Source organism: Trichechus manatus, unplaced genomic scaffold (assembly GCF_000243295.1).
Source record: "Trichechus manatus latirostris isolate Lorelei unplaced genomic scaffold, TriManLat1.0 scaffold00048, whole genome shotgun sequence".
Classification (NCBI taxonomy): Eukaryota; Metazoa; Chordata; class Mammalia; order Sirenia; family Trichechidae; genus Trichechus; species Trichechus manatus.
The window spans coordinates 10,764,013-10,779,871 of NW_004443984.1; the positions used below are offsets into that span (position 1 = coordinate 10,764,013).

The window sequence follows — 15,859 nt, forward strand, 5'->3', positions numbered from 1 at the left end:
GCAATTGAAGTCTCTACAGTGGTTTTAAGTCAGCTTTTTTCACGAATACTTTAAATAATTGTTAAGTGAATCATTTAAAATAATATAGTAACCAAATTGTTTTTGTTGTAAGTCACTAGTTAAAGGAAATTGCAAGTTTGAGTAGTGTTTAATTTTTTTGTTAACATGCAAGAGTACTATCTATGAAAAAGCCAATATTCTGGCATGATCTTGGTCCAAGTCCACACTGCTTATTTTATTGACTTTTTCCTTTGTGTGTGTGCATTCACATGTATATTTTCTAAAACAGAAGATTTTAATCCATTTCAAAGCTTGTTTTGTTTTACCTACAAAAGTATTGAACTGCTGCTGTCATCGTACCTTTCTTCGCTTGTAGCTCTTCCATTCCCGAGCCAATTCTTAGTCATTTGTAGTTCCCACACAGCTTTCCTAAATATTAATGGCTGCATTCTTGGGCTTTTATGTGTTACTGTATTCTGAAGAACAGTTAGCTCGTTCTGTCAAGTTCTTTTTGGAGTGATAAACACGTATTATTTAAGTACTTTTATTCAAACTTATTATTTTGAAAATATTCTGGGTACTTGCTAGGATATGTAATAAATGAAAATCACGTTTTTTGGATATAGGTATGTGGTTTCTTGCAGTCACTAAGGTAAATTGAGACAGGAATGGTTTATTAACCAAGAGAGCTAATCTATCAATTCTTTCAGCAACTGCAGTCTTAATCTGTGTCAGATCGTGTGTTAGGTGAGGCTGCCAATGAGTTTGTCAACAGGACCCTAATGAATTTATATGCATATTCATCCTCTTGGATTAGTGTATTTGCTAGAGATCCAGAGACACATACTTAGTACAGAAGGCCAGGTATATATCTGAAGATGAAGAAGACTGGGTAGGGGCCAACTGAGTATATGCAAAAACTCGTGGTTTCAGTATGGAGAGGGTGGCAATGAAATTGAACTTTACACTAGGAAAAATGATGGACAAGGTGTGAGAGGGTAAAGTAGTGACTGGCCTTCCTAATGTGTTGGAAAGCAGGAAAAAGAAACAGTTGGCTTACTGTGCAACTGGATGGTGTAGCATTTATAGATAGAAAAATTCCAGAAAGTAACGACTGGAGGCAGAATAGGACCACATGTTCAAGAAAACCATAAAACTTGAATTGGAAATTTGGATTTGATACTGAGAGTGACTAGGCCCTGACTGCTTGGGAAATATTTTTAACTTTCCTGTGGTAGGTTTTCTTCCAGCATGATCAGTTGTATTTTGGAATAGTCTTGCTTACTTTGACAGGGTGAAATGTCTCCTTCTATGTTGTTGATATACCAAATAGGCGTTTCTTAACATTTCTGAATGCTAGTATTGTTCCTTGTTTACCCTGGTGGCAGGAGGAAAGAGCTATATTCAGCTAGTTAAGTGTTTGGATAGTAGCTCATGTTTGATATATTTTCCTTGGCTTTCAGGCTGCACATGGTCCGTCTGATGCTGTTGGAGAGACTACTGCAGACCTTGCCCCAGTTACGAAATGTTGGAGGTGTCCGGGCCATCCCGTACATGCAGGTATCTCTCAGTTCACCTGGGTTTATCACATTATAGTTGTACCATCCTTGAGCATGCTCACATCTCTCTCCAGAGCATCCTGTAAGGCTTTGTTTGGTGTTAGGTCATAGAATAGGGGAATACAATTTTGAACTGCAAGTCACAGCACTTCATTTTATAGATGAGAAGGCTGAGGGCCAGAGAATTTAAGAAAATGCCCAAGGTCACTCAGCTAGTTATTGACAGAGCCAGGCGCAGGAGCCTGTTCCTGAGATTCTTACTCTATGTAGTGTCTCTATATGTAAGTGTTATAGTGTGTTCTGATGGCTGTTCTTCTAGTAGTTGCCTTCCTATTAGACACAGTTATTCTTTAATTCTTAGCTCAGCACGCTGCCTTATCTGCAGCCAGTTTGGTGAAATAATAATGTAGGTTAGTCAATTATTTTTGCAATTTTTTTGTAAAACATTTTCTATGATGACAGCTGTGGCATATGTCAAAAATTGGCTCTTCTGACTTCGGACACTTGAGCTTCCGATAAGTTGGACTTTAGGACCTTTTAACAATTATAGTTATGACTGACGGGGAAGTCAGGGCGATTGGGATTTCTTCTGAAACAGCCTGTATTTAGGGTTGTTGTTCTTCAGGAAGTTGCCCTCATGTTTTCTCTCCGTATTGACTTCCAGGTCATTCTCATGCTTACTACAGATCTGGATGGAGAAGATGAGAAGGACAAGGGGGCCCTGGACAACCTATTGTCTCAGCTTATTGCTGAACTGGGCATGGATAAAAAGGTAAAATTTGGGAGTCACAACTGTGTGAGAAACAAGGGTTGGCTGAGATCATTTCTCAGCTTTTCATTCCTCTGCTAGAGGATCTTCACCAACTTTTGGGCAGTAACCATCCAACGACTGCTCCAGTTTTATTGATTCAACAAAAATGTATTTAATGCCTACCTTGGCCCAGGCATACTTTTGAGTTCTGGACATAAATGGGGGAACAAGACAAAGTCTCTGTCTTCATGGGCCTTTTGTAGCTCCACGTTGCACAAGGTGCAAACATTAGACTAGTTATTTGCATCTTAGTATGGCCTCCTAAGTGCATTAAGCTCTAGGTAACTGAGGTATAGTTCACAGGTACAATGGAGCTTGTTCTGTGTCTGATTCAATCAGAGGAACATTTAGGACTGATAGGCTTGAGGGAGTTGTTTAGAGCATGCCTCAAGCTTAAAGTAAGTGTCATCTTCTGGACTGCTTCTTCTGCCTGCAGGATGTCTCCAAGAAGAATGAGCGCAGTGCCCTGAATGAAGTCCATCTGGTAGTAATGAGACTTCTGAGTGTCTTCATGTCCCGGACCAAATCTGGATCCAAGTCTTCCATATGTGAGGTATTTTTGGTTTGAGCTTATGGATTTTAGGAAAGGTAAGAGGATTGTCTGGTTGGTGCTAGGGCAGAGGGCAGAGGTGATAGTTCTCTGTTGGAATAAGGCCATTGTCGCCTGAGAGGAGTAAGATTCTAAGCTGGCACCTCTTCAAGAGCAGAGCCTCCACCTTTTTTCAGAATCCCTTCCAAACCTTGATCTTTGCCAACAATCCCTCCAATGGAGGGGTTAAAGGGTTTGGAAGTTCCACTATTGGAAAGCTGGGGACTGTTCTGCAAGGCACAGAGTGGCTAAGAGGATTCCCCTACTGTATGTTGCTATAAGGTATGGTAATAAAGCAGAGAGAAAGCAGTGTGTGTGTGGTGGAAAGGAGATTAACACAAAGCAGAGAAGGTAGAAATTGAGGCTGAACTGCATCCAATCTTAATGAGCTTATGAGCTGTGGGGTTTGCTGGGATTTGCAAGGCTCTCCTAATGGTTTTATTTACAGTAGCTTTTCTCCTGCTTTTTTATTCATGTGATCACTCACCCCCATCTCCTTTGGAAGCTGGCTCTGTGGAGAGCCCCTACTGGGAGGGCAGGGTTCCTGAGAAGTGCCTAGAGTGGAAGGTTTTCTCATGGGCTTCTTTTCTAGTTGCCCAAGGAAAAAGAGAAAACCCAGCCCCTCCAGAGGGAAAGGTTATCTAATCGATGCCCCTTTGGCCTCTGGCACATGTGTGTAGGGAGATTAAAGCGGAGAACTGGTATTTCTTTGTTTTATCTCACCATGTGGTTGTCCAAAGAGTTGGGAAATGTTTGAGCTAGTTGGGAAACTTGTAACACAGGAGTCTAAACCACTTCCATAATAGCTAATTCTGGGTTCTAAGATTGTTGTGAGTGTGTTTCCCACCCCCTAACACCCAACTGGATGGCACAGTGGTTAAGAGCTCAGCTGCTAACCAAAAGGGTGACAGTTTGAGTCCACCAGCTGCTCCTTGGAAATCCTATGGGGCAGTTCTGCTCTGTCCTGTAGGGTCGCTCTGAGTTGGAATCGACTGGACGACGAGTTTGGGGTTTTTTCTTACCTTCTTTGTTCATCCAGTGTTTTTCCCCCGCAGTCTTCCTCCCTCATCTCCAGTGCCACGGCAGCAGCACTGCTGAGCTCTGGTGCTGTGGACTACTGCCTGCATGTGCTCAAATCACTGCTGGAGTACTGGAAGAGCCAACAGAATGAGGAGGAGCCTGTGGCTACTAGCCAGCTGCTGAAACCACATACTACTTCATCTCCACCCGACATGAGCCCATTCTTTCTCCGCCAGTATGTGAAGGTGAGGTCTTTCCCTTATCAAAGAGCCACTCCCATCCATCATCCAGAGCACTCTCCTCTTTAATCTCAGTGAGTAAAGGGAAAGGAGCTAAGGGTGAGGAGCTGCAGGAGGGAGCCGGCATTCCTTGGTGGGTGTTATTCTCAACATGATGTAATAAATGACCACTTCTGCCAGCCTTCTACTGGGATTCTGTTTCCTGCCACTTTGTAAAGCCTGAGGAATTGAAAGAAATCATTCATCTCATTTCACATTAAGCTCCTTAGGAAAAGATGAGAATGTATGTAAGGTAACGTTGTCAGTAGTGTGTCATGTCAGATAGTACCCCCTGCTGTTGTAAGAGGCCTTTTAACATGCTAGCTAAGAAGATGGGCTTTCTGATCAGATAAGTCTGGGAGCAAGTCCCATCTGGTATATCCATTAACCAGTCATGAACCTTGAAGAAGTTCTGTCTAACCTTGGTTATCCTCAGTTTCTACACCTGGAAAATGGATCTACCGATTCACTTGTCTGTCTTCCCTGCTAAACTGTCAGTCAGCAAAGACCCAATTTTATTCCTGTTTATACCCCCCAGTGCTTGACATAGAATTGATAACTGATAATTAAATATATGAAAGACATTGTGCTCCTGAACTCTTGCAGATTCTTCCTGTGGGACCACACAGCTTGCTGGATAGCTATTTTTCCACTGTTCTCGAATCTCTCAGTACCCCTGCCTCCTTGTGTCATATGAACCCAGGAATCCTGACTGAGTTTAGTTATCCTGGCTACCTTGATTAATTTAAATATTCCTTGCTTATCAAGAAAACGTTTGGTTCTAGAAAGTGGAGTAAATCTCTTGAAGACAGTCAGAGATGCTTACCCACTTTTGTTTTTTCAGTTTTTTGCCATTCTAGCTCTAATTTCTGTGTAAGTGTAGAGTACCATGAACCCAGTGTCAAAAACCACTGGGGGAAATGTTAGTACTTTCAAGAACAGTAAGACCTGTCTCCACTATAACCTCTATGTAATTAAATTGCCCCCAGGAGCTTGGGGCCTTGCTGGGTTTGTAAACTAAACTGTCACTGATGGCTCCAGTATTGAAAGGCAGTATGTACCAGTATACTTAATGAGCAGTAAGCCAGGCTTTTACCCAATTGTGGTCTCAGAAAATTGGCAGTCATGGATTCTCACACAAATGATCTTCTCCCAGGGTCATGCTGCTGATGTATTTGAGGCCTATACTCAGCTTCTAACAGAGATGGTACTGAGGCTTCCATATCAGATCAAAAAGATTGCTGACACCAATTCTCGAATCCCACCTCCTGTCTTTGACCACTCATGGTTTTACTTTCTCTCAGAGGTAAGTGAAGGTGCCAACCAGTGTGCCCATTAAGAAGGGGGCGCATCTGCTATGACTGCCTTGGTGTCCCCCTTCCTTCCTAATTCTTTCAGTATTTCCCCTAGCAGAGTCCCCCCGACCCATTTAGGCCCTGCCTCTCTGGAATATAAGGAGCCCTGGTTGCACAGTGGTTAAAGCGCTCAGTTGCGAACCAAAAGGTCAGTGGTTCAAACACACCACCTGCTCCACGGGAGAAAGATGTGGCATTCTGCTTCCATAAAGATTACAACCTTGGAAACCCTATGGGGCAGTGCTACTCTGTCCTATAGGTTTGCTATAAGTTGACCGCAATGGGTTTGGTTTTCACTATAGGGTGAAACTGTGGAAGTTGACTTTGAAAGCAAGCCATCTGCTTTAGTTCCTGATTCTGTACGTTTAACTTTCCCCATATGTGGTGATAATGGTCAAGTTTAATAATTTGGGGCTCTGTCAGGAAAACAGAAGCTACCCTAAATCTTAATAAGATTTCAGTTTAGGGAGTTGGTTAAACAGGTATTGGAGAACCGAAAAGACAGAAAGGGGACACTGAGGTAACTACAAAGAGCAGTAGCCAGCAGCCGTATGTCCAAAGAGGAGAGGCCTAGTGGATCTAGGACTTAGATCCTGGGGAGTGGGAGGGAGAGGAGGTGATGCTGACACCTCAGGAGCTCTGAGGGGATGAGATGCTGCTGATTCTGGGAATATTGAAAGAAGCTAATGATTAGAACTGCCAGGGTAAAGGGCTGTTGCTAGGACAGCAGACAAATAGGAAGGAGCAAGTCTCTTCTTCCTCCTGCCTTCTAGTTTCCCTTTAGTGCTCCCTGTTGGCAGAACCAAACAGGGAACTAGCTGGCAAAGAAGCAGTGCTGAGCATCACAGAGTATGGCAGGGTGGGTTTGGAGCCAGGAGACAATGGCTTAATAATCAGCACAACATGAGATTAGCTCTGGGAAGAAAATTTGTTAGAAAACCCCAAATGACCATTTCCAGTTGAATAGCTGTACCAACCCAACCTCTTCCCTAGCTCTTTCACCTGAAAAAGAGATTCTGAATGTTTCTTTCCTTATAGCTTCACTTCGAGAGGTCTGGAGTGGAGGCCAGCATCCCTGTAGATTCCTAAGCACTCAAGGAAGAGGAACATGAATGTTCCTACTTTTTCCTCTTTGACTTGTCTCTTTCTATGCCATTCTTTCTCCTGGTCCCTTTAAGAAGTACTTAAGTTCACCAGAGGCAGGTTTGTGGTTTTCAACAGTTTTAATAACTGTCCATTGAAACCTAGGGTGCAAGAACCATGGTTAGTAGAGCTACCGTCCCAGAGTCATTTTACCCTTTGTGTTGTTTTTCCCTGAAGTACCTGATGATCCAGCAGACTCCATTTGTGCGCCGACAAGTCCGCAAACTTCTGCTCTTCATCTGTGGATCAAAGGAGAAGTACCGCCAGCTCCGGGATTTGCACACCCTGGACTCCCACGTGCGTGGGATCAAGAAGCTGCTAGAGGAGCAGGGAATATTCCTCCGGGCAAGTGTGGTTACAGCCAGCTCAGGCTCCGCCTTGCAATATGACACACTCATCAGCCTGGTACGAGGAGTGGGAAATGGTAGGGCAGGGAGAGGGTATGTGCTGAGACTCAGCCAAGTAGGTAATAATAGGATGGAGCAATATGGGCCTTTGAAATATCTAGAGAATGTCATGGCCAGAGTTGAGATCGGGTAAATCCAGAAGCCTAACTGGGCACTGTATGGTGTGTAGTTGGCTTCAGGATCTGCAATTTCCCCTTCACCACTCCCACTCCCACCTGGCAGTGGTTCCTCCATTATGAGGTGGGGTGGCTTGAGCCCCTTACCAGTGGCATTTGCAGCAGCTCACATCATGGGCAGAGTCAACCTGAACTTTGTGCACCTCTGATTTTTGTCCTTGAATACCTAAAGAAATGATGGAGGGTGGAGTATAAAGATAAATAATTGCCCAAAGAGGAACTGTTTGAACTTAAAGAGTAAATTGAATATATTGCATTTGAGCATTTAGAAAGAACATCTTCAATATTATCGACTCTTTGCTTGCTCGTCTAGTGTCCTCGCTCTTGTGCTCGCAGCAAGCAAAAAAGTAAAGTGGAGTGTAGTCTCTCTGGTCCTGGCCGCCCACCTTAGCTGCTGCCTTATTGACTAGTCTGAGGTTCCCTGAAAACAAAGGGCCTTTGTGTGGTGGGGCTCTGTCACTAAAACAAGAACTACATTAGGTTGTCTAACAGAAAGATTTTAATTTAGGGACTTGGTTAAACAGGTGTTGGAGAACCAAAAAGACAAAAAGGGAACATTAAGGTAACACAGGGATAATAACCACAAAAAGCAGTGACCAGCAGCCCTGTGTCCAAAGAGGAGAGGCCTGGTGGGTCTGGGACAGATCTCTGAGGGGGAGCTGCAGACGGAACGGGGAGAAGCTCAGTAAGAGCTGCCGCAGTCTGGGGCCTGGGTCACCCAGACATTCCAGAGAGCAGCTCCCTTTGCACATTGGTTCACTTTGCAGTCCAGAGCTGGGGTGATGACCAGTCAAGGCAGCAGGTGTGGTGGGTTTGGGCTGCCTGTGGGAGTTACTCACTTCCAGTGATTGGTTTCCATTTCAGATGGAGCATCTCAAAGCCTGTGCCGAGATTGCTGCGCAGAGAACCATCAACTGGCAGAAATTCTGCATCAAAGACGACTGTAAGCAGTGCTGCTCCTTTGGGCTGCTGTTATTCATTCATTCCTTCAAGAAGAATGAAGGAATTTATTGAGGACTACTATGTGCTATAGGGTCGCTATGAGTCGAAATCGACTTGATGGCATACAGCAACAACCACACGTGCCAAGCACTGAACTGGATACTGGAGATATAACTATAAGCAAGATATAGAGACAGGAACTCTGCCTAGCAAAGAAGACAAGTAAAAAGCTAAGAGTGATAAGGGCCAGCAAACAACATTTGGAGTGCTGTGGGAGCACAGAGTAGGAATATCTAACCTCCAGGATGGATGTGACATTTTATCCAAAATATGAAGGATGAATGGGAGAGAGGGACATTGTTTTTGCAGAGGGCACAGCATGTATGAAGCTGAGAGAGCATGATGGTTAAGGAACTCAAAGATATTTAATACTTAATATGACTGGGGCAGAACATGCTCAGTGGGAAGAGGAGAGAGCTAGGTAGAGCCACATCCTGACAGTCTTCTTAAGGATTTTGGATTTAAAAGGCTTATTTGGCTGAATGTGGAGAATGGATTGAAGAGGGGTTAAGGTGTGGTAGTAAAGCTAGAGAGAAGTATACAGATTCTAGAGAATCATCTTATTCAAAGAAGGGGCTGGGATCCAGTCTGTGTGTAGTTGTTATAATACTTTTCACATATTTCCACAGAGAGTATAAATTCTTCTCAGTAACATCCAGCAGAGGGAACTTGGAAAAGGAAGGTGGTGGGAATAGGGCAGACTTGACTGTGTGGATAAGTCACTTTCTGTTCTCCATAAGTCCAGTTGCAGTCATCTCTGAGCTGAGCACTGTCTCCTCTGCTTACAGCTGTCCTGTACTTCCTCCTCCAAGTCAGTTTCCTAGTGGATGAGGGGGTGTCTCCAGTGCTGCTGCAGCTGCTCTCCTGTGCCCTCTGTGGCAGCAAAGTGCTGGCTGCCATGGCGGCCTCCACAGGCTCCTCCAGTGCTGCTTCCTCCTCGCCCCCTGTGGCTTCCAGTTCTGGACAAGCCACAACGCAGTCTAAGTCATCCACTAAAAAGAGCAAGAAAGAAGAAAAGGAAAAGGAGAAAGAGGGTAAGAGTCACCCTTTTGTCTCGCTGACCAGGCTGATGTGTTTTAACACATCATGTTGGAGCACGTGTTTTATTCTATTTTTCTGAAAGGTTTTATCCTGATTGATAGATAAACTAAAACCCAAATGCTCTCTTGTGTCTATTTTTTGGTCTCATTTTCAGTCATGTTTAAGGTGACACCTTAAACAATGTGACTTTCTCTACCAAGGGATAATAATAGTAAAGGTCAAAGTGCACTGAACTGTGTGGGCACTTGACCTTTAACATTTTTAGTAGGCCATTTAATCTGAATTTAACTTTCCTTTTCTGTAAAATATTAATACCTTCTCTGTGGAGTAGTTGTTAGAGTTCAACGAAATGATGCTTATAAATGTGGCTTGTAAACTGCTCTACAAATGTAAGCTATTTTAGTTGACTCCTTACCATCAGAAAGCAAAAGGCTTTCTGCTTCATTACTTTTCATGGCCCTCAGAGGCCTGCGACTGGTGATCAAGAGTTGAGAGCAGTAGAAGTGATTCACATTCACCAATTAATTATTCAGATGTCTCTGTATAGGTCTGTAGTAGTGTTGATGGTTTTTGATAGCAAACTTCTGAAAAGAAGTTCCTCCTCCATGTAACTATATTTTTCAGTGCCAGGCTTATATAAGCATTTTATCCTGTGGGGTGTGTGTGTGTGTGTGTGTGTGCGCACATGCATTTGTGTGGCATTATTGTATGTCTCATTTGGGGCTGACCTTGTTGTTCTCTAGTAAACAACTGAAAATTATAAATTATAACCATTTAGTTGAAACTTTTTAAGAAATAGGATTCCCTCCCTCTCCATTTAGTAGCACAGGCCTTAGGACTCTAGATGACTTCTTCATGCTCTTCAGCCCTCAGTCCTGGCCTGATCTTGCAGGTGAGAGCTCAGGCAGCCAAGAGGACCAGCTGTGCACAGCTCTGGTGAACCAACTGAACAAATTTGCAGATAAGGAAACCCTGATTCAGTTCCTGCGTTGCTTCCTGTTAGAGTCTAATTCTTCCTCGGTCCGCTGGCAGGCCCATTGCCTGACACTGCATATCTACAGGTAGGGTTCAGAGCTTGGTTTTGGTGGGTCTGCATGGGTCTGGGACAAGGGTGGATGATGTAATCTGTCTTGAATTTTACATTACATACAGTCACAGTGTCAGTATTTACACCAGCCTGAATTGTCAGTATCAGTGATTTCTTCAAGTTATCTGCTTTTTAGCTACTAAACTGGTGTCGTAGGCAAGAGACTATCTCTTTTCCACTCAGAAGGCTATGTTTAGGAGTTTGTGAAATGATCAGGCTTGACTCTTTAAGCTAAAAAGCTCAGCTTCTGCCCTTGGGTGATGTTGGATGATAGAAATAGACTATCTCCTGAAGACAGTAAATGATTAGTGACACATCTATTAAGATAGATTGTCCAAATAGCAACCAAACCACTCAGACTTAATCTACAGTTGTAGGGAAATAGCTATACCTGCCACTTGGTAATATGAGCTGTCATTTATCTGTAGAAACTCCAGCAAATCTCAACAGGAGCTCCTGCTTGATCTGATGTGGTCTATATGGCCAGAACTGCCAGCCTATGGTCGGAAGGCTGCCCAGTTTGTGGACCTACTAGGATATTTCTCCTTGAAAACCCCACAAACGGAGAAGAAGGTAACATTTGATTTATGGTTAGAAAGGCTAATTTGCAATATTTACCTTTTTCCTCTTGGTTATGAACATTGTAACTAACACAGATATGAAATCCACATGTGAAATCTCTTTTATATATATCTAGTTTTGCATTTCTTAGTAAGCACTCTCAATATGTATATCATAGAGATAGATACAGTACACTAGCAAGTGAGTCCAATCTGAATTCAGCTTAGCCAGTAGTGGGTCAAGTAAAGTGGCTTGGGAGAGAAAGTGCTCCTCTGGTTTTGCTAGTAGCCTGATTGCACACCTGAGAGTGTTTCTGCAATTAGATAACTATTTCATGACTTCTCCATAAGAATAAAAATTGTCTTCCTCCACAAGGCCTGAAAAGATGGCCTATCGCTAAGATCATAGAAGTTTCTAAAGGAGAACTTTTAATCCATCCTAATCCATTAAACAATTAGGCATTAGACCCAGCTGTGTATGATTCTGAACGGGGACTGAGAAGTCTAATACCTACTAGTAGGCCAGTCTTCAGCTAGAAAGCAGAAGAGAACAGTCTTTTCCACTAAGACTTTCCCTTGAACTTTAACTATGTCTCTTTATTGAATTCTGTTTCAGTTGAAGGAGTATTCACAGAAAGCTGTGGAGATTCTGCGGACTCAAAACCATATTCTTACTAACCATCCCAACTCCAACATATATAAGTGAGCCTTGTTTTGCTTTATCTATTTGAAGCTCAGTCAACAGTCTGAGTTGCTGTTTGCATGTTGATAGGCTCTTACACATAAGTTGATAAGCCCCTTGTGAACTGTGACTCTGTCTAGTTGATCTTTGAATCCCTCCCATTTAGCCCAAGGCCTTGCACCTAAAAGGTACTAAAAATGTAGTTGCTGAATTCAGGATTTGGTAAGCAGTGAACATAAAGAAGGTCTCTAGTTTCTAAGTTCTAATTTTTAAATCAAGTAAGACAAGTTTACAGAAGGTGTCTTCATTTTTTCTTTAAACTTTTGAAAGAGTATTGATTAAATCAACATTATTTCCCTGGCTTAATAGTGACTATTCTTTTTTAAGGTATGATTTTGCATAACCACAAAATTCACCTATTTTAAGTATACAGTGACTTTTGGTAAATGTAGTTTTTGAGTTAAATTTTAATGGAACTTTTTAGGGTTCCACCGACCTTGGGGCAGCTCAGAAATAGGAAACATGTATGGTCGATTAGTTGAAATTTCCTTCCTGTGACTTCTAAACGCTCTTGAGACTCGTCATATTTCTTTGTGTTCTACTAGGATAGGACTGGCTTTGGGGAATATTGAGCTATGGCTTTTTCATGGCTTCTTTGTGAAGCTCACCAGTTCCTAAAATGAAAATGTCCTTATGCTGAGACTGGTTTCTTCCTTAGCACCTTGTCTGGCTTGGTGGAGTTTGATGGCTATTACCTGGAGAGTGACCCCTGCTTGGTGTGCAATAATCCAGAAGTGGCGTTTTGTGTAAGTAACTGGTCTTTAACATGGACAAGCCTGAGGCTTACAGGTCCAGTGAGTTTCTTGTTCCCAAAGATTGATAGTCATCACATAGGTGTTCTTCTCCTAGTGGTAGGTCAACAATAGTATGAGTCCTTACCTGCCACGTTTGTTATCTTAAATAGAAACTTCATCTGTGGAGGAAGAATGGGTTACATTGATGAATTTTGAAGAAGGCAGGATGAGTTGTTAGCCTTGAACTAATACAGTGTCTTGTGTGTACTCTTGTATTTAGTACATCAAGCTATCTTCCATCAAAGTGGACACGCGGTACACCACCACCCAGCAGGTTGTAAAGCTCATTGGCAGTCACACCATCAGCAAAGTGACAGTAAAAATTGGAGACCTGAAACGGACCAAGATGGTGCGGACTATCAACCTATATTATAACAACCGAACTGTGCAGGCCATCGTGGAGTTGAAAAACAAGTATGGGCTTCTCAGACTTGGGGAGGGCAGTGTGTTTGTAAGGCCCAACACCAGATTTCTAGCTTTGATTCCTGGAATGGTGTAAAGCAGCACATCCCTAGAGGCCTAGTATGTCTTCTTATCTACTTCAATCATAACTGAGGGACAAAAATCCAGTTTATAAGGATGTTGACCAAGGTCATTTTAAAATGATGTCCTGTGGAGCCCTAGGGGCTATGGAAGTTCTTCAGCAGCCTGCCTAGAGAGGGGAAGCTGAGTGAAGGGGTGTCTTAGTCAGCTAGTGCTACTACAACAGAAGTACTGCAAGTGGGTGGCTTTAACAAACAAATTTATTTTCTCACAGTTTAGGAGGCTAGAAGTCCAAAATCAGAGTGCTAGCTCTAGGGAAAGGCTTCTCTCTGTCAGCTATAAGAGAAGGTCCCCATCTCTTTTCAGCTTCTCTTCCTTGGCTCCTTGGTGATCTTCATGTGGCATGGCAGCTGTCTTCCCCCCATTTCTACTTTCTTGCTTGCTTGCTCAATCTGCTATTCTTATATCTCAAAAGAGATTGACTTAAGACACCCCCTACACGAATACTGCCTGATTAATATAACAAAGAAAGCCCATTCCCAAATGGGATTATAACCACAGGTCAAGTAGAATTTACAGCACATATTTTTTGGGGACACAATTCAGTCTTGTAACAGGGGGACTCCAGGCTTCTCACATCCACTTTAACTAGAACAGTTCTATTTTTATATGAAACCTTCTGTGTTGGAAAGTAGTTGTCATTTCTTGGATTAAGAGAGCTACTCTGTTGCTCACAGAGCAAGAAGTATTTCTCAAGAAGTTTCTCTAGTACACATTCCTTACATTTCTGCATGGTGATTTCCCTCTAGGTCTGCTGATGTGGGCCCATGTGCCCTAATGTCTGAATCCGGATGTGTTATATATGGGCCAAGACAAAACAATAAAGAGGCACACTAGCATGGGTTGTAGTGTTGACTTCTACAGAGATTGATCTCTTTTTGTTGAACCCTCAGGCATTGCTATTGTACAGAGAGCATAGGTGTATACTCCTTGAATATTAAGGTCTGCAGTGCCATTCTGCACAGAGTGGAAATATTGTTATTGTTCCAAGAGGCAGAATGAAGCTAGAATGTACCACATCAACAAGTGGCCACTAGGAGCTCTACCTAAAAGAAGTTTTCTCTTTTCCTCTTGATAAACAGAGTTAACACTGGTGACCTGAAAGCAGAAGCTGCTTATTAGGATAACCCATTCCCCTCCAGAGGGTGTTGATTTGATTTTCATATTGGGTCAGCACAGCTGCTGGCAAAGCTCTCAGACTCTGGAATAAGTCTGTATAGGTTCACATCCCAACTCTACTACATCTCTCTCTGATGTTGGAGAAGTTACTTAGCCTCAGTTTCCTCAGCTGTAAAATGGAGATAAAAAAACAAACAAACAAAACCAAACCCTTTGCTGTCAAGTCAATTCCGACTCATAGCAACCCTGTAGGATAGCATAGAACTGCCCCATGGGGTTTCCAAGGCTGTGGTCTTTACAGAAGCAGACTGCCACATCTTTCTCCCATGGAGCGGCTGGTGGGTTCAAATTGCTGACCTTTCGGTTAGCAGCTGAGCGCTTAACCACTGCATCCTCAGGGCTTCTAAAATGGAGATAAGTCCCTATTTTCTGGGTGGTGGTGTAAAGGATTATAAATGGGTTGATATATGTAAAGTGCTAAGAACAGAGCCAAACACAGTAAGGACTCAGTAAATATTAGCTCTAATTGTATTACTATAATCACCCCTAAATTATTACATATCTTTTCTCTTTATAACTCTACTTGGCACTTGGTCCAGACCCTGGGGTATGCTCCTTTGCCTCTCTAAAGCAACCTAGCTTTATCCTTCCAAGGTAGTTGTCATGATGGAAACCTGTGGTAGTCCTCATCATTGCACCACTTGGGATTATAGGCTTCAGTGTTGCCTACCTTCAGGGCAATGCCTTCCTTTGATACATATTTCTGTTATTTTTCTGGGATCACAAAATTTATCATATATAAACCAAAACCAAACCCGCTGCCATCGAGTCAATTCCGACTCATACCAACCCTATAGGACAGAGTAGAACTGCCCCATAAGGTTTCCAAGGAGTGGCTGGTAGCTTCAAACTGCTGACCTTTTGATTAGCAACTGAGCTCTTAACCACTGTGCCACCAGGGCTCCTTATCTATATATAAGAGCTTAAAATGCTTGTATGTTCTGCCCTTCTTTATAGAGAAAAGGTAGTAGAAAAATTAATAGAAATTAGGTTGCTATTCGTTTGCCAGATTTCTTTTCCTTAGAAAAGGAATTGTCTTAAAGAAATACATAGGGTAGTCTTTCTCTTCATCTCATCAGACTATAATCACTGAGGTTAAATGAGAGGATCTTGGGCCTTCTTCCCTTACAACTAACACTGTCTCTCCCAGGCCGGCTCGCTGGCACAAAGCCAAGAAGGTTCAGCTGACCCCTGGGCAGACAGAGGTGAAGATTGACCTGCCGTTGCCGATTGTGGCCTCCAACTTGATGATTGAGTTTGCAGACTTCTATGAAAACTACCAGGCCTCCACAGAGACCCTGCAGTGCCCACGCTGTAGTGCCTCAGTCCCTGCCAACCCAGGTGTCTGTGGCAACTGTGGAGAGAATGTCTACCAGTGTCACAAATGCAGGTAAGCCAGTGATCATCTCCTAGGCTGGGGGCTATATACGTTTCTTCTGGTTTTTTTTTTTAATGTGTGTGTGTGAGAGAGTCTCAGTTTAGGCTATTTCAGTGGTGTTCTCACAATAATTAGAGGATTATCATGATCTAGAATGGGGGTGGGGAAGGGAAAGAGAACGGGAGGGGTATGTGT

The 15,859-nt window shown here is 42.9% G+C and overlaps 1 protein-coding gene across 5 annotated transcripts in view; it reads left to right on the forward strand.

Annotated features, from left to right (window-relative positions):
* Positions 1–15,859, forward strand: part of UBR4 (ubiquitin protein ligase E3 component n-recognin 4) — a 139,862-nt gene that overhangs the window by 82,216 nt on the left and 41,787 nt on the right. For all 5 annotated transcript variants that reach the window (XM_004377192.3, XM_023732144.1, XM_023732143.1 and 2 more), the window contains 14 exons: positions 1,464–1,560; positions 2,224–2,331; positions 2,807–2,923; positions 4,015–4,224; positions 5,414–5,563; positions 6,933–7,160; positions 8,203–8,281; positions 9,129–9,374; positions 10,274–10,442; positions 10,897–11,041; positions 11,645–11,730; positions 12,429–12,516; positions 12,785–12,978; positions 15,437–15,676. In XM_004377192.3, the coding sequence (XP_004377249.1) occupies positions 1,464–1,560; positions 2,224–2,331; positions 2,807–2,923; positions 4,015–4,224; positions 5,414–5,563; positions 6,933–7,160; positions 8,203–8,281; positions 9,129–9,374; positions 10,274–10,442; positions 10,897–11,041; positions 11,645–11,730; positions 12,429–12,516; positions 12,785–12,978; positions 15,437–15,676 (2,157 nt within the window). The remainder of the gene's footprint in view (positions 1–1,463; positions 1,561–2,223; positions 2,332–2,806; positions 2,924–4,014; positions 4,225–5,413; positions 5,564–6,932; positions 7,161–8,202; positions 8,282–9,128; positions 9,375–10,273; positions 10,443–10,896; positions 11,042–11,644; positions 11,731–12,428; positions 12,517–12,784; positions 12,979–15,436; positions 15,677–15,859) is intronic.